We start from the raw sequence: 23,647 nt of genomic DNA on the forward strand, positions 1-23,647 counted from the left end.
GCTGCAGTACATCGAACTCTCTGGGGTAAATATTTACACAATAAGAAGTGTATTTCTGTCTTAATAATAATCACTAAAATGTGTTCTCAAGCTGAGTTTGCAGGAAGGGTGCAGTATTTTAAAATAAATTTAAATGAGAGGATGCTACAAGTTGCTTCGTTTGCATGCAAGTATTTTCCAGAGCTCGGAGCGCTGGCTTTCCACCTCTGTCCATAATTCATGTTACATTTCACATGAAGTCACTGGATACAGTTAAAATTAAACAAGAAAGTTTGATTTAGGTTTATGTAGGAGCCTGCATTACTGTCGGTCCTGATTTTTCAGAAGTTTTAAACTCCCTGCAAGGCCACTTGCCGCTAGCAATACTTTAGTGTATGCATTACAGAGTAACTCGTCCAAGACAGTTGTAAACACAGCGAGGAAAAACTGGAACAAGCATCATTAGGACAAAAACAGCAGTTTAAACTGAGCAAGACAATGGAAACAAATTACTATTTTACTTTGTTGTTAATAGAATTCATAAAACACGAAATATGTTTGAGCTTTAACGTTGTTTCTCGGAACTCTACATTAAAACATGGAAGGACGATTTCTTTTTTGTTTTACAAAACTGTGAATTGAGAATTGCAGCACTTAGGACTTATCAAAGTGCAATACAGTGTTTACAGCAATAAACCTTTTCTTTAAACCTCTTAAGCAAATATAAATCTGGAAAGTTTGCCTTGCATAGGTAATCAGCCCACAGTTCAAAAAGTCACTGCTTTCTTTGGCTGCACTTAAATCTGAAAGACTTTTAATGTGTGGCTCAATTATCTTTAACCATCAACAGACTAAAACTTTTTGCCCATTATTCTACTTTTCAAAACAGCCTTAGCTTGATGTGGCAAAATGTAAAATAAATAAATAAATAAATAAATAAAAATCAAGGGGCTGTAATAAAACACCTAAATTGAAAGTATTTATATTTTATTAGCATTATGCTGCTTTCTGTGAAAATAAATTTAAAAGAAAAACATGTCACAGAAATCTGTTCATAGAAAACTAAATTTGTTCTCTGATGGACCGACAGTGTGTTCTCTGCTTCTGGAGACAGGTACAGCATAGACGGGTGTGTTTAAATAAAGGATGAATGGATAAAAAAACATGCTAACACAAGAGACATGGAGGCGTTGCTAACAGCTAATCATGAATTGAGCAATACAAAACATTTTCTTCAGGATCGAATTTGCAACTTGGAAACAAACTTTGTTTGTAGTTTAACAGAATATCTCACATTTTGTTGTTTTTCCATTCCCAGCAAAACTAATTCAAGCAGTTTAAGAAGAAGTCTTTATGTCCAGCTAGCATGTTTAGCTAATGTCAAAGTGAAGTTTCAAGAGGACATCTCTGGACTATCACAGTTTCTGTACAAGTGTGATGCAATATTTTGATTGATTCTGGTCAAATCTAAAAAAAATTAAATAAAATACATGCCGGATAAATTTGCATTTAATCAAACTCGATCTAAAATGTAAAGTATTGATCAACGCCACTTTGAAAAGGAACACACTGTGTTCATATTGATTAATTCACTTCCAAATAGGAATGAGCGGCTGCAGAGTAACTACAGACTTTTTCCCCACACATAAGGGAACTAAATTAAATCTGTCATTATGTCAGTTCAGCAGACATACTGTTGACTCACATCACACCAAGACCTCACGCAGAAAAACTCACACAATTAGAGGTTCCAACTGTTCTTCATTTTGTTCCTCCATTTTTCAATTATTGTTCCTATTTAAAACAATAATAATAATGAAGAGTCAGCAGTGGGTGAATTTACTAATTCTTTAGTCTGTTTTTTGTTAAGCAAAACTTACATCTGTTTCTGAATTATTGTTGTACAGCAAAACTGGCGGTGCAGTTTTGTTGAACAAATATTTCAGTGATCCAAACTAAACAAATTCCAGCAAGAATTGATACATTTACACAGAAACTACAGTAATAGTCATAAATTAGAACATACATTTTTGATGAGTCTTGTCAGATGGGTTTAAAGACTGAACTAATTTTCTCTATTGTGATATTCCAGTTTTAAATGTTACCTGAAAGCAGAAAATTATCATAAGTAACTGTAATAAAGGCTTAAATACATCAAACTTTGTGTTATTATCCTACATTATGTATTTCCCATAGTGCATTGAGATACTCAAATTTTCAACAATATTCTGGCTATACATGACATGATCTTACTGACTTTATACAAGAAATTAGTTTTTTCTACAGCATCTGTTATTTTAAAAAGCAAATTAAGGCAAAATTATACTTTTACTTTAATCTGGTAAATAGAGGAGTTATTGTGCTTTTAGTTGATTTCCCTTCCCTTTGTAGACTAACACTGGGAGTTTGACAAGCTGATATTAAGTGGTAAATAGTGGGGCTATCTGCTCAGACCCCAGCCTGCTGTCGGCTCCTTAGCAGACATGAAACTTATAGCTGCCTGACAAAAATTTTTACAATGTTGTTGCCTTAATAGCAGCAGTGGCTGGGGCTATTTTAGCTTCAAAATTATTATATTTCATAAGATAATGGCGTCTTTCTTGTAAGCGAGAAATTGTAGGAGCCTGTTTTCAACAAGTAAGGAAGCAGGTTGCTTTATTACTTTATGCTCATTAATACCCCAGAAAACTACTGTGGATCTAACATATTTTCTGGCATCACATTAAAAGGATTTTAAATAAAAAAACACAAATTTTACCTAAAGATCTGTATAGATTTATATAATCATTCAGCACCTGGTTTACCAAAGAAAAGTGCAAAATGTACCTACATTTTTTATTCCATCTATTTCCATCTTTTTTTGCTTAGTTCACAACATGGAGCTTATTTTATGTCTCCATCTTGCTCTTCTTTTATTAAAAACCTTAATTTATCCAGGTGGATCAATTCAAAACCAATTGCCAAACAATACAATAAAGACCTGGCCGAGATTTGGATGTTTGTGCTTCCTCCAATATCATATTCCTGTCCTAAAACTGCACCTGTGAGTTGTTTTCACTCCATATTTATGAAAACTCCAATCTGTAAAGAAATAATAATAATAATAATAAAAACAAAACAAAACAGTTTTTCAACTTTAAGAGACCTAAATGGGCAGATAAATTCTGAACAAAAATAAAACGCAATGGCAGTGAAGAGACAATTAGATGATTCAAACAAATCTTTGAATATGATAGAAGAAGTGACGTAAGTTTAGCTCGCCATGTTCGATAATCTGCCTTTAAATGTCACACCATCTGCCTGTGGTAACTGGTTGATGCTCATTATTTTCCCGTCAATAAACTCTCACTCCATTCAGACGGCGTTGTTGTATTTGCAAAACAAACTCCTGGCTCTGCTCTTATTGAGCCGTTTTAAAATGCCACACTGGTCGCCACATTTGTTTAAAAAGATGGGAGTAGTAATGAGAGTTTCTGGGAAAGTTGAATGTTTTCATCACGGCCCGCTGTCATGCAGCTTAGTTTAGATCTTCACTTTTTAATTATCCAAGTAATACCTTTTAGTATTATTTTACAATATCTGATTTATACAAAGGTCCCGCTTATAATGTGAAATGCAGGCACGTGATTTAGTCCAACGGTGGGGAATAAATAATAATAATAAAAAAAAATCTAACCATTGGTGTGTGTGTGTGTGTGTGTTTAACATCTAGCTAACTTGAGATCTGTTGAGCTTTCAGTGGATTGAGTGGCTTAGAGTAGCAGAGCTGTGAGGTGGTGAAACAGTTATTAACAGGGCTAAAACAGATCCACATCAACTTAGATCAGTGGGGTTTTCCCAACCTGCAGGCGAACAGCTACCCTTTATGCACCGAAACTGGTAACTTTTTTTTTTTTGTAGGCTTAAACTTTCTCATTTGGGGTTTTTTTCAATCCAAGAAAGGTGGAATAGATCATTTTCTCAAGAATCAAAACATTTCTGAAAGCCAGTTAAAACTGCTCCATAAAAAGTTTTAGAAACTATTTGGCTTTGGTGTCGACCTGGTGGAAACACGGGAATCAGAGGTAGGATTACCCGTAGCTCCCTATCTTTTATCCATAAAGATTACACTTGCCTCAATGGACAATGGACTTCCTGTGTGTGTGTTTTGGACAGTTTACCCCTTTAGAGTCGTGTAACTTTAAACGTTTGATACCTGACTTTAACAGGCACATAATAGAGCCATCGCCATCAGCCACGGGGTATTTCATGCCACCTAAGCCTCGGTTCATAGCCACCAAAGGTACATTTTGTACTGTGGTTAGAGTTATTTGGGGTTAATTGCAGAGCCTATTCTGTCATATTTCACAAGAATCAAATGGACCATTAATGCCTCTTTTGCCACTGAGCGGTACGACATGGGTCAATGCGGTTTGGTATGCTATTTTGTGGTCGAGTGTTTTAAGGAGTGTTAGCATTACCAATTAGCCTCTCACAGGGCAGGCAGGGTTAAACCCAAATAGCTAACGTAGCGTCATACTAGTGGATCAAGAAACGTGACGCGCTAGTATGCCTCGTTGTGGTCGTAATAAATGTAGTTTTTCTCTCCCCAGTAAACGAACTGTTTTGTGTGACGACAGTAGCTCCACCATAACCATAGCGTACCATCATCCCATGAACCTACAGTTCAAGGGAACTCAGGAAAGTTGTGGTAAGAATTGGCTGTATGGGAGACATTTTACAACTCAAACAAAAAAATGTACCGAAGCGCATTGACCCATGCCGTATGGCTCAGCGGAACGAAGATGCCACAATATAATATGCAGTACATGCTTTTGTCCATTGTCTATCCCTGCTTATTCTTGTAAGGCTGGATGACACCAGTTCAGGTCAGCTAACATAAAAATTATTTTGTAATGTGGGGGAAAGCTGGAGTACCTGGAGAGAATCTCACACATGCACAGAGAGAACATGCAAACTCCAAGCAAAAAGACGGCAAAAAGACTCCCGTCTGACATTTAAGATAAAGGGAATTTTTTCTGCGAGGCTGCAGTGACAAAAACCATCCCAAATGCAGGCCATTGCCTAGTTTTAATATTCAAGAAAATACTTAAGTTTAAAGAAAAATAAGCTGGCATGCAGTTGTTTATTTATGGATATGAAATGGATGAAGGAAGAATAAAGTGCCAATGCAACATAGTCTCTGAATTGTTTCCTCCTCCTTTGACTATCAGAAGGTTATTTAAGTTCGGGACATTTTAAAAGTGAACAGGCTGAGAAATCCGCTTTGCTACGGTACTTTGCTTTATGGGTGATGACACTAATTTGGATACGTTTGCCGTAGGGTATTTCAAACCCAACACTTATGCTAGCAAAACTATTCAGTATCAGCTATGGTGCTTTTTAAAAAAGAGCAGAAAAAAAACACAATCAAATCCTTGGTTTTAGCGACATTTTTATCGTCTTATTGAGAGCAAAACCAATACGCTGAAGGCAATCAAGTAGCGATTCAGAAACATTCAAACAATAAAAGTGTCACTTCCCTATTTTGCAAAACAGTAAACAAGATAAGAGTCAGATTGTTTTTCCTTTCCTTTGTGTGTGGCTTTGATTCGATTGTCCAATTATTTTTATTTCCACTATTATTACTTATATTTAGTGTGTATTTGTGTGTTTTCATTTCCCTGTTACCGTGATGTTGACACACTGATATTCTCTGGGAGGAACAAGTGAGGGACAAATGAGATTACTGTATTCAAAAACTGACTTTTTTTTAATGATTTTGTCTGTTATTTTTGGTCATTGGCACCAGTCATCGTATTAAATGCCAGGCTGTGGAATCATTTCATCAAATTGCAACTTTCTATGCCAGACATTTGGCTAAACCATGAAGTTGAGCTGTCAAGAGATAACCATCCAGTGATGAGTTAGATGAGGTGGTGAGTAGCCGAGCTGATGACTCTGTAATGAAATCACACAGAGGATCACACAGGAAATTTATGGGGACCGACTTCTCAGTGGAACTGAGGTACTTAAACAACTTAGCGGCGTCAAAGTCAAAGAAAGGATGAGAATCCACCCTGAGCTCCTGAAGGCTGTGCAACACTGGCGGGAGTTCGGGGGCTCTTGCAAATCTTTTTGAAGATCCCTCATTTTTAAAATTTCTAATCCATATTTTAATGTTGGATTAGGAGCAAACTGCATCCCCCTGGAAGTGAGGCCTGGAAGATCTTAGGATCTCTGCAACCTATTTCATACTCATGCTTATCTAATGCATTGAGACCAACGTTTACTTTTTGAAGTAAAAGTTCAAAAAGTAAAAGTAAAGGATTGAAATTTTGAAAAGGATCAGATACAATGACTGCATGATGTTAATACATCCAAATAAAAACAGTCTTTTTAAATGAAAAGTTAATTGGGTTATATTCATATTACATTTTTAGCTAGTTTACCAAAGATTTAACCAATGGTATATCATGAAACAAATTACATGGCAATCATTTTCAGTCAGCTAGCTTTCTGCTGAGAGCAACATATTCCAGAGTCTATGCATGAAATACAGGAAGCACGAGTCAGGAGAAGGCGGTACAGTCAGCCTCTAACGTTGCAGCAGTGATTGCTTTGTCAGAAGTGGTGCGAGTTGAGTTACATGCACTGCAGTGTGCCTCTTTAAATAGATATGGTTTACACAGAACAAGTTATTGAGAGCACGAGGTTTACTTTGAATTTGTTTTTTTCAATTAAGGTAGATTCTATCCGTCTATCTTTTCATCGTCCACTGGAGCTGGTGTTTACCTGCTGCAGACATTGGCAAAGAAGTGGCGAATACCTCAGACTGGTCACCATTCCAGCACAGGGCAAGATCAATTTCATTCACATTGAAATGATCTGGAGACCAAAAGCTTTTGTAATGTAAAAAAATGTCAAAAGACGACATGTTTCTTAAAATCCGACAGATTTTAAGGAACCAAGAGTCACACCATGTTGACACTTCCTGTTCATGCAAAGCTGAGGCATAGGGATTAAGTCACAGCAGATTAGCTTACAGGTGTGAAACATCTTATTAATCTGCAACACATATTATGTGGGCTGAAAAACATTATGTAAACAATCAATGTCGGCTTTGCACAGTGGATCTAAAAAAAAGTGTAAAATACGTGATGTAATGAGACCGTGATGAGTCGCTGAACTAAAGCGTGTGCACGCTTATGAAACGATTTGTGATTAAACATTTTTCCTGTTTTAGTGGAATTGTGCAGAATATTTCACACTAAACATGGAAGAAGTGTAGAAATGATTTATCACTGTTTCACATATTTACGTAGCAGAAACCTGCAGTGTACATCCTTTATGTCCACTATATACTCTGTATTTCAACATCAGATGGTCATATATATCCTTTTCACAACATGTCTTTGTATTTTTCTCACTGTGTTCTGAAAGGGGGGGAAAAAACCTACACAACACATAATGGTAAAGCTCCATATGTCTCCCTTGCGGCCTTTGGATATCCATGGTTTTTGTCCTCTGCCTTAAACCCTCTGGTCAAACAGTGTTAAGGCATCTGTTGTTTTGTCTGTCTCCATTTAATTCACAGGTTGCTGCTTTAATAACTACAGCCCCCTGCTCACTCCAGAACCCTGGGGCCATTCCACCAACTGAGCCACACTATAATAGCTTGTACTGATCTATAGCTGCTCCACAGCCTAATACAGACGAAGCTGGATGAGGAACAAGTTGTGTTTCAGTGGACAAAGGGTGTTTATTTTCACACCAGAGGCTCATAATGCTCTGCAAGTTGACACAGGTTGTGGAAAATACAAAAAAAAAAAACAACAACAACAAACAAAACAAAACTCAGAAATGCTCAATAATCCCCATTAAGGCCAAAAGCACGCTTGAGATAGTTTGGCATCTGGGCTAAAATTCAAATTTAAAGAGACATTTCTGCCAAAATGTAATGAGAAGAAAAATGTAAAAGGGATTGAGGTCAACAAAGAAAGGGTATATTAGCAAATTGATTAAGACAACAGAGAAAAACACAAAGTCTGCTTTCTCAGCCAGCATGATGCAGACATAAAGCGAGTTTTGGGACTCCTTGAAGCTTACTGGAGACGTTCTCCAGAGAATATCCAGCTGTACTTTCAGTTTTTTTTTCTCTGCTGGCATTTAAAGGTTGCTTAGCTAACCTGCTGGCTACTGGAGGCCTGCCCAAAATGAATATTTGGTTGTGTGAGGAAGCCAGTGAAACTTTTATTTGCTTTTCTAATGTGCATTTTTATTACTACCATGTTCTATATATGTGTTTAGGGAATTTATCTGCCATTTCCAAGCAATTAATTCATTTTACTCAAGTGAAAAATACTTCAACTACTGACAAACATAAACCTAAAACAGAAGCTACACTTATGTTCATTTCCTGTGGCGTGGACACTAATTTTTACTTGTTCTTTGTGGGTTTTTTTTAATGATATACAAAGAAAGTTCTCTGATTTCAAGCCATTTTCTACTTGGAAAAGGAAGAGTGCTGTTTGAGTGTGCAGTACCATCCAAGTGTGGGCTGTCAAGGATTGGCCATCTCTAGTGTTCTTAAAAATCAAGTGATATTGGAATCAATGCGGGAACATTTCATTCTTTACAGAATCCTTTGAGGTATAATGCAGAAAGACTTTTCAGATATTCCTCTGTTACACCTCAAGAGCACTTTGTGTTTATTTTGGAGCCCGTCTCTGTGTGAAGTGATTTAATGAAGGAGAAAAAAAACAATCACAGGATTGTTTTTCTTTTTACCCAATTAAAATGATATTCTTCAGTCATAATTCAAGTGGACAACAGCAGTGAAGTCCTTTCATACACTATTGTTTGAACAATTTCCTTTTTTTCTTGCAACTGATTTTAGATGAGATTGTGAAACATCTGATTCCACTTCCTGTCATCAGCACAGTATATATATATATATATATATATATCTAGCTAGCTAGCTAGATAGCTAGTGAAATAGATAGATAACTAAATAGCTACATCGACTATTTACAGGTTGGTTACAGTGGACTGTATTTTGGGGTAAAATATGGAAATATCATAAAGATCCTTATAAAAACCATTGTTGTAATGTGACCAAATATGAAACAGTTCAAGTTATTAATTCTGCACTAATGGATAAATATTTCAAAGAAGAGGTGTCGGGGACTTTCATGGTGTGTAAAAGATGTTTGTATGCAAACAGGAGAACAGGATAAAGGACATATTTCTTGACCAATTTTTAAGTAAACAATGTAATTTTTATTTAGCATAAAATGTTTTGTCTCCAATGTAAAAGACTAGGTGCAATAAATTGCAAAGCAACTGGTATGGTTAGCTTGATTTTCATCCATCTTTTAACAATTTGACTATACACCCTCATCTAATTGTTATATTTTGTATACATTTATCGCATCAGCATTGTTTACTTCCAGTTTTTCACACCATATTTCGTGCTGCTATGTCTGGTTTGTTACGGCTCTCGAAAAAGAGAGCAATAATGTGAGCCTGCCTCCTGTTAGCAGGCCAGAACCTGCTCCTTCAGGCCCGTCATAAAGAAGCACCAACAGCCAGAAAAAAAGGGGCCGAAACACAACACATCAGTGAGCTGTTGAACCGATCACAGTCATGGTCACGCTCAAAATTTGCTGACAGGTATTGTCTCAATAAGTCCTGGATTTATTTTTTTTTCTGGTGTCTTTCTGGTTCTAGTGCCGAGTGTTAGGACACATCTCTTAAACGGACTAGTCGAATAGCTGCTCATGTAGTGATATTAGTCAGTTTTAATATGGAAATGCAAATTTAATTTCACTAACTCAACAACCAGCAACATATATGTTAAAAAAAATATCCAAAGATAAAGAGCTGAAAAATTAAATCTCTGAGCTTTGTATCCAAAAATACAATGGCGCATACACTCTCATAAACTCTCTCAAACTCTTCCACTGCTTTCTCACTGTTTACATAACAGAGACAATGAGCTAATAAAGAACCACTTACATTAAAGCTGAGCAAGATCAAAGAACGCTTTATGTAACAGGATGAGGAGGAAGTTATGTAGGCCAAGACGACCGTTAACAAGTAGTGATGATCATGTTAACAAACTCAAGACAAAATGTAGCATTTCATTAGCTTAATATAAAATAGATCAAACACAACATTACATTTTTAGTGTGGTATAATCACAACCAATATTTGGGGTAGTCTTGAAATAAGAATTAAAGATGTTTCATCATTATCACACTGTGGTAGATACCATTTCATTGTTATTTTTTTTTTCTCTAGATTGTATTAGAGTTGTGATTGTTTTATTCATATTGCTGTATCTCACTCTGATTCACTGGGAGTAGACAGACTAACAGTGTAAAGGAGAAGGAGGGACTGACAGACGGAGTTTGATGTCGGGTCTTTTATAATATGAAACAGCCAGACTCTGAGAGACAGGCTCCCTCCCTAGTGTCTGGGGGTAGTTTCTATGTGAGATCTCGAGCTTTGAATCAACTCGCTCCTTCATGCATCTAAAGATAGTCGAGACTTCTGGAGAGGTCCTGGCAAATAATTTCAAAAAATAAAATATTGAAAGAACAGCTGTTTTTTTTCTCCCCCTTCCTCTTAGCCATCGGTACTCTCTGTTCTAGTCCGCCTCTCCTTTTGAAGAAGCTCTGATCTTACTTACTTACAATACAGGCTGGTTAGGGTTTCTGCTTTTATTTTTTTGTCTATTAATGATAAAAAAAAACACATAGTATTAAAAAAAACTATCCCACCATATATTATTATTATTATTATTAGTAGTAGTATTTTTGATCATAAAAAATACTGTGTTTATGATTTGTTATGTATTTAGTTATGTGATCACATCTTCCCACCTTAGTGTGAAATCCTCTGCCAAGACGAGTCTAAAATTACAGTTTTTCAGCTGTACTATTGAACACTTCCTGAAAATGAAACGTTGTAATTCTGCTGTTAACTTCATCTGTTAGCAGGTTGGCATTTCAAAGGCATTTCTAAACATTCAGACAGTTTCACAGAGGATACAAGATACTGTGTGAGGAGATGAAATGTTTTCCATGCACGATGATCTCCTACAGAGACTCAGAGTGCATATAGGGAAGACATAGTGAAAGCGAAGTATGGATGCGACATCGATTTTCAGTTATTACTTCTCAAAATACACATTTTAATTGAGCTGCTTTAATCAAATCATGAAGATAGAGCAAAGATCTTAAAATGCATTCAGCTCGCATGTAAGAAATATGCAATCGCCTCCACTGGTAAAATAATTTACAACGCTACAGACTGCCTCTGCACAGGATGTAGGGTTTAAATTTGAACTTTGCAAGAGCCGCCCCTCTTTAGCACTTTTTTACCCTTTCAGCTCGTCTTAAAGTGACAGAAAACAGCCTTGAGCACTTGCTGGGAACAGCTCATGAACTTAATTTCTTTGACAAAATCTGATTTTTTTTTCACTAACACTCGCATGTACTAAGGACTGATAAAAAATACATTAATTTGAAATCTATCCTGCTCAATTCTCCTGCGTGCTGCGGCTAAAGGGATACATCCTGACAAAGTCCAGATCCCAGCAGAGCTTGTTAGGTTATGAGATACACTCCTGCACAGCCGCTTTCCCCTTCCTGCATCTCTCCCAGAGGAAACCGTATGAATGTCGACATGGAGCCAGATGGAAGTGAAGCTATGAAACAACACTATAGGCAGTAAAACTGCGGAGGTCCATTGTTAAGTCTGGTGGGAGCTATTGCTCGGCGCTGGGTTTTAAGTGAACCATTAACACTGTTGCACAAATAATGGCAGCAAAGAAAGTGGTGCAAAAAAAACGGAGGTAATCCTGAGTGGACATCAAAACTGAAAACATAAATAAACGAGTCTCCAAAAGGCCTTGTAACGCCTCATGAAAGTATCCGAACTCCTTCAGCTTTTCCGCTGTTTGTTTCATCAAGTCAGTGCACTTTAGTTTGTTGTAGTTTTATAGTTTAAACCTCAACTTGGACACAAAGAACAGTTTTCAAAATCCTTAACAAATACATGTAAAGTGCTGCATAGGTTCAGCTTCTTTTTAACCTTAAATTCATATATAAATTCAGTGCTATAGTTGGTTTGAGAACATGACAACAACAAAAACACCACAATGAGCAAAGAACCAACAAGTCAGGGCAGGGATAAAGTTGTAGAGAGGGTTACAGCAGGGTTATCTTATAAACAATATGTTAAGCTTAAAGCATCTCATGCAGCATAGTTCAATCAAATATCCTAAAACAGAAACAGCATGGCAGAAAAAGGCCTGTCACGATAAAAGAGTTTGTGGGACAATAAGTTTTCCCAGAAGTTACTGCAATAAATGATAATGTTGTTTTGAGACTGTTTAAGTGATATATTAGTAATGGATATGCGAATACAGCCTCTCAAAGATCAATAAACTTTAATTTCTATGGAACATTTAACATTGAAACCGAAAGACATTTTAAAAATCCCAAACAAATAAACAAAACCACCAAAAACAACGAATAAAATGGAAACTGATGTCTCTGAAAATAAAATGTCCCTTCATAAAAGGGGCTGGTTGATTCCAATGAGTCAGACTGAAGCATTTTGTCATCCGGACTTTGAAATAGTTGGAGATGATAAAAAAAGATAAAATAAAAACAATCATGCAAATGGAAATGATCAAGCTTGTTTTAATTTATAACGGAATTAATTGAGCTATTGCTTATTACGACAGGCCTGGACACACAACCTGCCGATACATGGCAACTAACAATTAAATTCACAGGCTGGGCAATGAGGGTATTGATCAGAAGAAAACAAGAGGCAACTCTGAAAAACACAGGAAGTATCAGGTGAGGGAATCTGTAAACGGTAAAACTATCGGTAGTGAACTCCATAAATGTGCTTTTTACGCAACAGTGGCAAGAATAAAGCCTTATAGTTGCGAGTTAGCCACAATAAGCCGAGTTCACAGTTTGCCAAAAGCCATGTAGAGAGCACAGTAAAACGGGTGGAAGAAAGTTCTGTCCTCAAACTCAAGCTGAACATTTTTAGTAAAGCTACAAATCTAAACAAGAAGGATCTGGTGGCCAGCATAAAAAAACATGTGGAGGCACAAAACTGGACAGTCCATCTCCATGGTGAAACATGGCGGTGGCAGCATCATACTGTGAGAACAGAAGGATCAGATCTGAGTTTCATATTTCAGCAGGAAAACAACCTCAATCTCCTAAAACCCAAACTCTTATTTACCCTTTGGTATTTGGGCTTATTGGGACCTTTTATTGCAAAAACAACAAATGACCTTTTTACAAGATGTAGTTTCTGAGAGAAATCGTGTTTTTCAAAGCGTCAACCGGGGCTGCCTACAAACACATGCAAACCTTTTCAGATTTCCACTTGAATAAACATTGAAGGTGCAGAAGTTTTCCTCCTTTTCACAACTGTGTACTATTCTCTGTCACAAAAAATCACGAGAAAACACGTTGGGTGTAATATGTGAAAATGTGAGAAAGTTCAAGTCGTATGAATACCAAATTCTTACATGAAAAGAATTTAATATTCTTTTCATGTAAGCATACCAAAGGACCAAACAACAAACTACTGTCAAACTGGATTTTTTAAAAAGGAACTTTACTGTACCTCATCTAACTTATCACATGGAAAGACACAAATACAGCTTAATGCTTTGTTGGGAAATGTTTCTTTTTTTTAGTTTGATGTATAAACATGAGAGGTTTCTTTCACCCATCCCCCTCCCTCTTTGGGATGATGCAACAAAAACAGTCCAAGGATTCGAAGAGGAACCATTTTCCTTGTGGTTTTAATGGATTCACTTGAAGTTAAGACAACAACAACAGCAGCAGCAGCATTTCAGCAAGTTTCATCACTTACAGGAATCATATGGAGTTCAAAGTCTCATGCTAAAACTAAACAAGTTGGCTCAAACGTCACTTTAGTTTAGATGAATTGTGACACCTGGTGTGTTGGGAAAACTATTTCGTGAACAGACGGATGCATTGTCAGGAGACCACATCGGAAAAGGTTAACAACTGAAAATGTCATCATCGTATATTTACAAAGGCGTGACTTTACATGAATGCCAGAACGTTACGATGTTATTACCAACTTTTGTTCCGCATGCCAAAATCCGTGTTCTCAGATTGGTTTTAGAGGAAAACAACACAAAAAAGGTGATATGATAAACTTCCTCACAATTTCCTCCTAACCTTAGACAAAGCCCTGGGCTCATTCTTGGTCTTCTCCATACATTATTCATCAGTTCGGGTGCAAGGCAGAAACAGAAGAAAGAGGTAGAAATCAACATTCAAAGAGTCCTAATCTAAAATCCAAATAAAAAAATCTGCTGAAAATTACAAAGCCCTTCTGGCTGCTTCTTCTTTTTTTAACTCCTTTTTGCAGGATAACAACCTGAAATTTGCATTCATTCAGTTAGCAGATGCTTTTATCTAAAGTGACTTGCAAGGAACTACATTCAAGCCTCAGCACACCAAGAGGCTCTGACACACACATTATGTGCTATTTAAAAAAAGACAGTACAAGTGGAACAGGTACAGACGTGCAAATGGAGAAGAACAGGTTAGGTGGGCTTGAAAGTGCAGGCAAAGGCTGAGATGGCCATAGAGGACAATATTTATCAAAGTAATTCAGCGGTTGGGAATGAGCATGAAAGTGTATTATACTGTATATGACCGAGCAGGGTGCAGACCCCACTGCTAGCCTATGGGTTGTTTACTTCAGTGTGAGTCTGCTGGGTGACTCATGTCCCTTATTGGTGGATTTAACATCAGACATGTAGGCATATTGTGAAGCACTTGCAGAGGTTTCACAGAGAACTGCTCAAAGAGGATGTGAACAGTAGAGACCGACCTGCAGCACACAGTGGTGCTTCCAAATGCACAGCAAATTAATTTAACCCTGCAAGCTCTTGGCCATGTTTTGCTCTTACATTCCCCACAAATGAAACGCCAAATAAAGGACAGCGTCAGGCTTTTTTCATTTTGGACAGTGGAGACTATGCATCAACTAGCCAATTCCTACATGGCTGCCTTGCTTGTCCTTGACACACGCGTCATGTGTTCATTAAGGTTAAAGTACCTGTCACGACGTCAGTGTGCTCTTGGGACATGTGCTGGCTCTGGTGGACCCATTCACCGTTGCACTTGAAGAAGATTTGGAGCGCGGGCCGGGCCTGACACCTGAGCTTGATGGGGTTGCTCTTGATGATGTAGGCATCGACGGGCTCCTCCAAGAAGCGCGGCAGGGTTCCCGACTGGCCATGTTGCAGGGCTTCACCTCTGGGGCCTGAAGGGGGGAAAATATGAAAAGAAGAGATGAGTGAAACGGAGTCCATAAACAAAATGCATCGAATGTTATGCTTGTTTATTTCTGGCAGTAAAACAATTGGTTTCAGACATGGTTTTCTCCAAGGTGCCAACATGAAGTTATCTTTTGATGAAGCAGTATTACAGTCCAGAACTAGTTTAACCAGTTTTGCATTGCTCCTGGTCTTTTACGAACAACAAAAGAGAAATCCTACAACCACTAAAATCTGACTCTGCTCTATTTTTGTTTACATTTCACAAAGAAAGAAGTTGCACTCATGTCTTCATCAGGGATTTTCTTGCCTTTCACTTCGGTGGTTCTTGGTGCAGCTCCACCACATGTGAGGGAGGAACAGGTTTTTCAAGGATTTGGATCATTTGACACAAAGCAGTGTGAAAGAGAACGCCAGCAACACCAGCTGAAACGTAACAAATGTTGCAATTTTTGTCCCCAATCGAACTGTCTCTACTGGACTATCAGGTGTGAAAACACCCAGAGAGGCATGATTGATAGAGTCCAGTGGTGCCAGGCTTCACTTAATTGCATCTGAGGTTTGACATTGCACTTGGTGATGTAAGGTATGATGCACCTCCTTGGCAATTTTTCTTTTTTTTATTATATCAAACTCTTTACCTATTGCTCTCGCTGTAATCTGAAAGGACTGAAGCTATTGACTTTGCACACAGTTGGTGATTCAGCATTCGCTTTTCCCAGTATGTAATGACGGCACACAGAGAAGTCAAAGGAATTTGTAGTTGCAAGAACATTTCACAAAGGAGTTTATTCCTCAGGTGCCATCTTATCACAGTACCATGCCTTAAGTTACAGAACTCCTTACAGCGACCTTTATGTTCAAGAGTTCATAGAGGCATTTTACATGACACGGCGCCATGAAAGTGATTGCAACAAATAAATTCAATGTTCTGGATGGGTGTCTCAATACATATGGCGTGCTACTTGCATATGAAGCATGAATGTATTACACTTGAAATGTAGCATCCTCCTGAATACTGCATCAAAGTTGTCCTTTGAAACTGCAATAGTGTGCATATCATTAAGATGACGACTGTGATTTTACACATCGTGCAGCTCCATGTTTGCAGTGATGAACACATTCCCATTTAAAGCGAAGGTTGATCTACATCCATAAACAACGCTTTGATCTCAGACGTCGGTCCTCACTAAAAACAGTTACTTCAGTGGAGGAACTCGCAGACAAGGTGCTGGCGGCACATTAACAGTCATTACTCCCTCCTTCCTCTGCCTGTTTGAGGGCTGTTTCAGTCGGCGCACGTTTTGGCTGCTTCTGAGTCCCACAACTGTAATTATACTCTGACTAATCCGGTAGTTTGGTGGAACATCTTTCATGCAAGTGTGAAGAGTTTATTGAGGCAAACCATCCCATACGCTCTCACCTCCCCACTGCACACTCCATGTTTCCCCACAGTGGTGGCTGTACCTCTGAAAAGCCCATCAGGATTAGGGAACCCACTCTCATTTTCTTCTGCCCCCCAGCCCCCTCCCCTCTCCAGCTAATCCCATCCTCCTACCTTTCCTGGCTGGATGTCTCCTGATGGAGGGAAATAGATAAAAGACTTTCTGTGATTCCCCGGCTGTGAAAATCACAGAACTTGCTCGCTGTTCGTCTACCCCTCTGTGGGACGCGTTCGCATTCTCTGCCGCGTTTCGTGGAACGGGAGCTGAACAAAGAGACATGCTTTTAATTTCAAAATGTCTAGCCCCAGGCAAGCTTTTCTTGTATGGAGTGCTCCTCTTTGTTTTGCACGGGCAGAACTGACACGGTGTGTTTTTGTTTGGATGGATGCAAAACACAGACGTGACTTTGCATCGAGGCGGCGATAGATGAGAACAGGAACACCCAAACACAAAGGCCGTCAATCCCAGTTAAAGCCGTTCGCAATTATGACATCCGATAAACGATGGGTCCCATGTTATTCTGGCCTACCAACAGGAAAGTTCAACACCGATGACTATTACAACCAATACCGATATCAACGTTAGAGATGATTTCAGTCTGTTCACTGCTCTGATTTTTCTCTTCCATTTAGCCGCTGGGATGTTTCGCGGCAGACAGATTAAGAGAGACACATGAAAGGAAACTGGTGCCATTTAACCCCGGGCTGGTGTCGGCATGTGCGGCTTACAAGCACTTAACTGTCCCTGGAAACTGCATAACATTGTCTCCGGTCATGAAATTGATGAATTTAAATCACAAACAGCAGCGCGGCGCTGCGGCGGCAATATTTATGTTGCGGCGTACTATTTTAAACCATACTGTGATAAGGCTCCGCCGAGCAGTTTCGTGAAGAAGTGTGATGCCGCTTGACATTCTCACAACATTCTCTCATTTACATCCTGGGGTTGGTGCAGGGCGGTTATTGGTTCATCTCACCACAATATGTTTCCCCACCGCCGTTCAGGAGACCGCTGAGGCCTGTGCTTCACAGTTTTCAGAATGATCTACAACCAATGCTTCCGTCTGGCAATAACACATAAGGGGCACAGATACATTTAGCCAACTCAGAGAGAAAACAACATATCACTGCCAAAGGGCTGAGTGATGGCTCTATTTTCTTTCCCTTTCTCTGCCTCTGTGTCTGCCTTGCACATAAAGGCTTCTACAGGAAATACACGCCAGTCGTGAAGCAACTTGTCAGGGAGCGGGCATGTTTTTGCCAGACGGAGCAAACACTCGATCTCTTTACATGCTAAATTAAAAAGTCGGGGGAAACTCAGCGACGTAAACGTATTTCATTAAAGTGGGATGCAGGTACATGGTGCCATTTTATACCACTTTATTTTATCAAATAACTATGTTGCCTTTAGTCGTTATGAAAAAGCTATATGTCAAAACAACTTCAAAGAAATTTGACTTCAAATCATAGCCATATCCGATGCCTTGAAATTGGCCTCTGTCTCCAACCTTTCAGACTCTCTGCCTTCAGCAACAACGCCTCTCCATGCCGTCATCTGGTGCAGTTTACAAGCGTTGTAGTTCTCGGCAGACCTGCAGCTCGACCAGATGTTTGGTAATTACTGCTGCTGCTAGTCTGGAGGAGCTACTTTGGGTAAACAGGCACCGCTTTGTATGAGCGTGCTTTAAAGACATTAAACATGATAAGAAGCTTTAACAAAAAGCAGATTTTGCATATTAATGGAACAACGGACAACGTAAAATTACATGTAAAGACATGTCATTTTACGTTGTCCTGTGTAAAATCAAAAGTATTTATTAGATCTGCTCAACATCCTTCAATTTTATCAAGCTTGTGTTTAACAAAACAGAGCAACTGGAACACTATTGTGGAGAGGGATAACATTTAGATTGTCAACTTGTATTCAAAGTTTTGAACATCTATTCAATTTTGAACTCTGAAAGTATCGGTCAACTAAGATGATGACTATTTAGATGTAGTCGTCATTTTAAAGTGACTGACGTTGATGAGAGAAACTGGAGGACCTGGAGGCGTACAGAGCTCAGGTGAGGTAAATTGTCGAGAGGATTAATATTAATCAGACACTCAACAAATCTGACATTTATGGGAGACTGGAATGAAGAAAGTCAGTGTGAAAGGAAACCATGAGAATCCAGTTTTTCAGTCACAAATCTAACCTAATCCTGGTTGTGACCAGGGTTGTTACTGTTATGTTAAGAAAACTGAGCAATTCAACAAATAAAAGGCAGAAATGTTGGTTTCTGGATGTGTTAACCAGGTAGAAACCTGCAGCTGTAACTGTACGCAGAGGTTTGCTACGACCACAAAAAAGAAATTCTGATGATAAAACTATATTTTGTTGTCGAAATGTGACAAAATGTTCAGTGTGTAAGCTAGTTTTGCAGCATATCAGTTCAGAGAAAAATACTGTAGTTTTAGCCACATATTCTTTGTATTATATATCACGTCTTCAACATTATGTGCTGTTTGTAATATCTGATTAAGTTTTATAAAACATCACATATATTGCGTGGGTCTGGCTCTGCAGACAGAACCGTTTACGTATTTTTGTCTTGAAAATCTGCAGAATGTGACTGGTGTAATTTTCTGCAGTAATTTCCAGCATTTTGCTTCATTACCTGTATAAATCTTTCACCGTTAAACGTCTCTTCACACATTCACGGCGTATCTACGAGGTGTGCAGTTACCGACCCGTTCTGAATGCAGGAACCACCAAGACGGCCCCCGTCTTCTTTAGCCTGAAGGACGAATTGTCAATGAATTATAAAGTAAGTGTTAAATTTTGAGTCATCTCTCTGTCTTCCTCCTGCAGTACATAATGGTCCGAGTGGGTCTGAAATTCAGAGAGGATACATGATCGATCAACCGAGCAAACCACCAGTAAGAACAGGAAGAAAAATAAAAAAATAAAAAAACGGAAATGTACAACTCATGCCTGGTTTGTGCTCTCTTAGACAGAAGGTGGATTGTGCTGCAACAAGGACAGCCCGGTGCATAAAGTGTACAATCAGACAGTATAGCATTAATTCTGCACACATTATAGAGTTCTATTTGGCAATAAAATAGTGACAGATGAATAATTTCCAACAATGCAATGACACAAAATCTGAATTTTTGATGTTTCTGTGAGCAACATTTAAGTTGGTAAATGACAGAAGACAGTATTTACTGTGTTATTGTGTGTCATTAAACTGAAAACCAATTAATGAAGCGCTGAAAATGTATAATTAGAACAAAAATGTAAAAAGCAGAACAGAGTTACAAGGTGAAGTACATTTGCCTATTGTACCAGATCTTGAAATATCTTAAAAAAACGCATCCTACAGAAACAATTCGAAGCAACTCAATCCTATGGTAGACAGTACTTTACATATTATGAAATGTGAAAGTAATACTAATAGTTTTAGTAAATTCCCAAGACCTGCGGTTTGCAGAAAACGTCAATGAAAGCCACTGATAACTGCTGCCTTACATCTTAGAGCATCTTTAGAACAAGTTGGAAAGAGGAACAAAGACTTGAGTCGTCTGGCGTTTCATCCATAGCTTGAAAATCAGCAGCTGATCTTGGCTCTGCTGACGGGATTCGGTTTGCACCAGAAATCAAAGCGGAGCAGAACAACTCGTGGGAGAATACCTGAGCTATGGTTGGGTGAAAGGTACCAGGGATGGATGTTCTACTTTTCTCCATGCCTGTCAAGGAGAAAAGCTCAATAGAGCTGTGAGATGAATCCAGTGTACACTGGTGTAATTTGTGAAACTATGTGAGTTCTGGAGCCATGATCCTGGGTTACGTAAACTATCTAAAGGTTCAGGACGTTTACTGCATGTGTAAAAAAAGAATCCAAAGTAATCCATATTAAACATTTGCTATGTTTGCTATGAGGAGATTGTTTCAAATCTCCTCAAGTGTTGAGATTTGAAAGCCTAATATTGTCTTGTTGAGGAATTTGGATTTACAACTGAATTACACTCACATCATTATAAGGTCAGCATTCAAACCAGAATCTGCTCTGATCCCTTCCAGGAGAATTTATGAGGATGGAAAAATGTTCCCGTTTGCTTTTGAACCTACAGTAACCGATGAATTACACTTTAATTCTGTTGTTTGCAGGATTACTCTGAGTGTCAGCAATTTATTCGCCTCTTCGCAGTACATTATTGTAATTAATCTATCTGAAGAGAAGAGAGGACAAATTCAAAATGAAATATTCACAAATGATAAAGACTAATTATGCCTTTGATATTTCTTCCTGCATTACTTCCGCTGCATGTTAAACTCGTGTCAAGAAGAACCAGAGGCGTTGTGACTTCATACATCTGTTCACACAGCAGGCAAACTAAGGTGAAAATGATAACAGTTTTCCTACTAGGAGTCAGGAAAGTGTCAACCAATGCAAGTGTAAATATCCAGAGCAGGAAACGAGATCATGTGTATTTCAGCAACTTATGCAAATTTTAAACTTTTTTTCTTTTTTTTTTGGCATCAAGTCAGAGTAGAACGTTTCCAAAACGTTTTCTGTTTTATGCTACACGTTAGTGATGGTTCTACACAAACGCAGAGCAGGATAGAAAAAAATGAACAAAAGTCCTGAATGCTAGGTTTCTTTTGACTTCTTTAAAAATGCTAAGTAGTGAAGGATTTCTACAGAAACAGAATCGTATTTTGTCTGCTGACAAATTCACCTACGATAAAGAATTTAAAAACTGACCTGTTTTACCTAAATAGATCACAAGCCAAATTAAAATGCCCTAATATGTCACGGCATGAAAACACAACTAAATGACTTTTTAAAATGTTTTATTTTTAAGCCATGGCTTTATCTGTACATTTAATAAAAATCAAACCATAAATACATATTTTCTTGTGCATTGCTCTGTTGCTTGTTTCATATTCTTTACTGAAATGTGTTTTTATGGTGCAAAGCTCTTTGAAATGTACTTCAACAATAAACTTGTCTTGATTTCGCATGAGAATAGCTTTCGGCTGTGATTGATGAATGTTTTTTTTTTTGTTCCTGTGTGAAGTGAATGTCTTTGCACTAATTTAGGCAAACTGAAAGTGTGTGAGCAAAAAAAAAGAAAAAAAAAGTTTTAGAAATTTTATTTGCGAGTCCCTTTGCTCTCAGGGTGGTGATTCCTTCCAGTTTTTAATAGCTTAATATATGCCAAGATTTTATAGCACGAAGAATAATGAGGGAAAGTTGTCAGCAGCAGAAAAACAGAACTTTTCATTTTGTGTGATTATTTCCACACCAACACATAATGGAATTATACCTGCCTTTTATACTATATTTAAATAAATTGTTGTTGTTGGTCTTCTGGTTCTGGTCTGATCTGAATCCCCAGAACCAGAACCAGAACATGGAGAAGCAGCATTCAGCTTCTATCCACTACAAATCTGGAACAAACATCCAGATTTACATCTAGACTAAAAACCCACCCGTTGCTTTTGAGACATAATAAATGAAACGTTGACCAACATTTTCATGTGTGACAACGACACTTGGCAAAATGTAATCTTTACTGATTTTCTCAATTGTTCATTGTGTGGTTGATTCAATGACTTTGTATTGTTGTGTTTTTATGATGTAAAGCACTTTGAACAGCCTTGTTGCTGAAATGTTGTGTAGAAATAAACTTGATTGATTGATTGATTGATATATAGTTTAACAGGCAGGGAACCCCCACTTATCCCAACAACCACACAACAGCATTATGTATCATGGAGTTGTGCTTTGACATGGATTAAACAAATCATTTAATAACTTGCTGAGTTTCCCAATTAAGAATCAGCACCAAAATTATTATTATTATTTTTTTTAATCATAGTAACATTTCTCTACCAGGTTTAAGAAATGAGGGGTTCAACTTCCTGTTGAAACAGAGACCTATTTGTAGATCTGATATTCATTATAGTCGCCTTGTTGTCAACGGCGACTTTTATAAAGCGTGTCCGTGTAAATACACGAATAAATACAGCTTGGCAGTGGTCAACACTGCATTAATTACATACGCCCGGATGAGGTGGGCCCTTCTTAGGCAGAATCGACACTAATTCGTGCAGCAGATGGATGGGCCAGTCTGAGGAGTAGAGGTGAAGCTAACAGAGGAGGTGGGGGTGGCAGGAGATTGCCGAAGCAGATGATAGGTGGGTGTTGAGGATAGTGAGAAGCGCTGGGGGAGCATCTGTTCAGATCATACGTGTCCATGGCAAGAAGGTAGAGAGAAAAAAATGCATTAATTCAGAAAATCTTCAAACACGCTGAATGTAAAATAAGTACAGTCCCATCATCAGGGAAGCACATTCAAAGAAATAGCTAAAAATGGAATTACTCCACATTCTAACAACAGACTCTATGCTGTGTTTAAACAGGACTATGTGGGTCATGTTTAATGTTCGTCACTGAAGCACATCAGGCTCTTCCCACCCAACAAGCAGATGGTGTTTGCATCTTCTGGATGTACACAAACGAATGAGGTGTGTGAGAAACTTCCACACAGTTCCGTTTCCTCCTTGTTGTTAAGAAAAGCTTTTCTGTAACTCAAGACAACAAGAAACACCTTAAGATCTAAATCTCCAGTCCAACATATGATGTCTGTTCTGCAGGAGCACATGTCCACTGTGACTCCCAGTCTCTTTAAAAACAACAACAAAAAACAAAAAAAACAGCCTGGTCTCAACAGAAAGAGATGCAAGAGCGGTTTGTTCAAATATTGATGCGAAACCTCTCATCTGTCATCCCAGGAACCAACACACACACACACACATACACACGCACACACACACCCACACACACACACACACACACACACACACACACACACACACACACACACAC

General features: G+C 38.3%; 1 protein-coding gene across 2 annotated transcripts in view; it reads right to left on the reverse strand.

The window, feature by feature from the left end:
* unc5da (unc-5 netrin receptor Da) overlaps nucleotides 1–23,647 on the reverse strand; it is a 215,192-nt gene that overhangs the window by 86,746 nt on the left and 104,799 nt on the right. For both annotated transcript variants that reach the window (XM_016669837.1, XM_016669836.1), the window contains exon 2: nucleotides 15,103–15,309. In XM_016669837.1, the coding sequence (XP_016525323.1) occupies nucleotides 15,103–15,309 (207 nt within the window). The remainder of the gene's footprint in view (nucleotides 1–15,102; nucleotides 15,310–23,647) is intronic.

Source organism: Poecilia formosa, unplaced genomic scaffold (genome assembly GCF_000485575.1).
Source record: "Poecilia formosa unplaced genomic scaffold, Poecilia_formosa-5.1.2 Scaffold28, whole genome shotgun sequence".
Lineage (NCBI taxonomy): Eukaryota > Metazoa > Chordata > Actinopteri > Cyprinodontiformes > Poeciliidae > Poecilia > Poecilia formosa.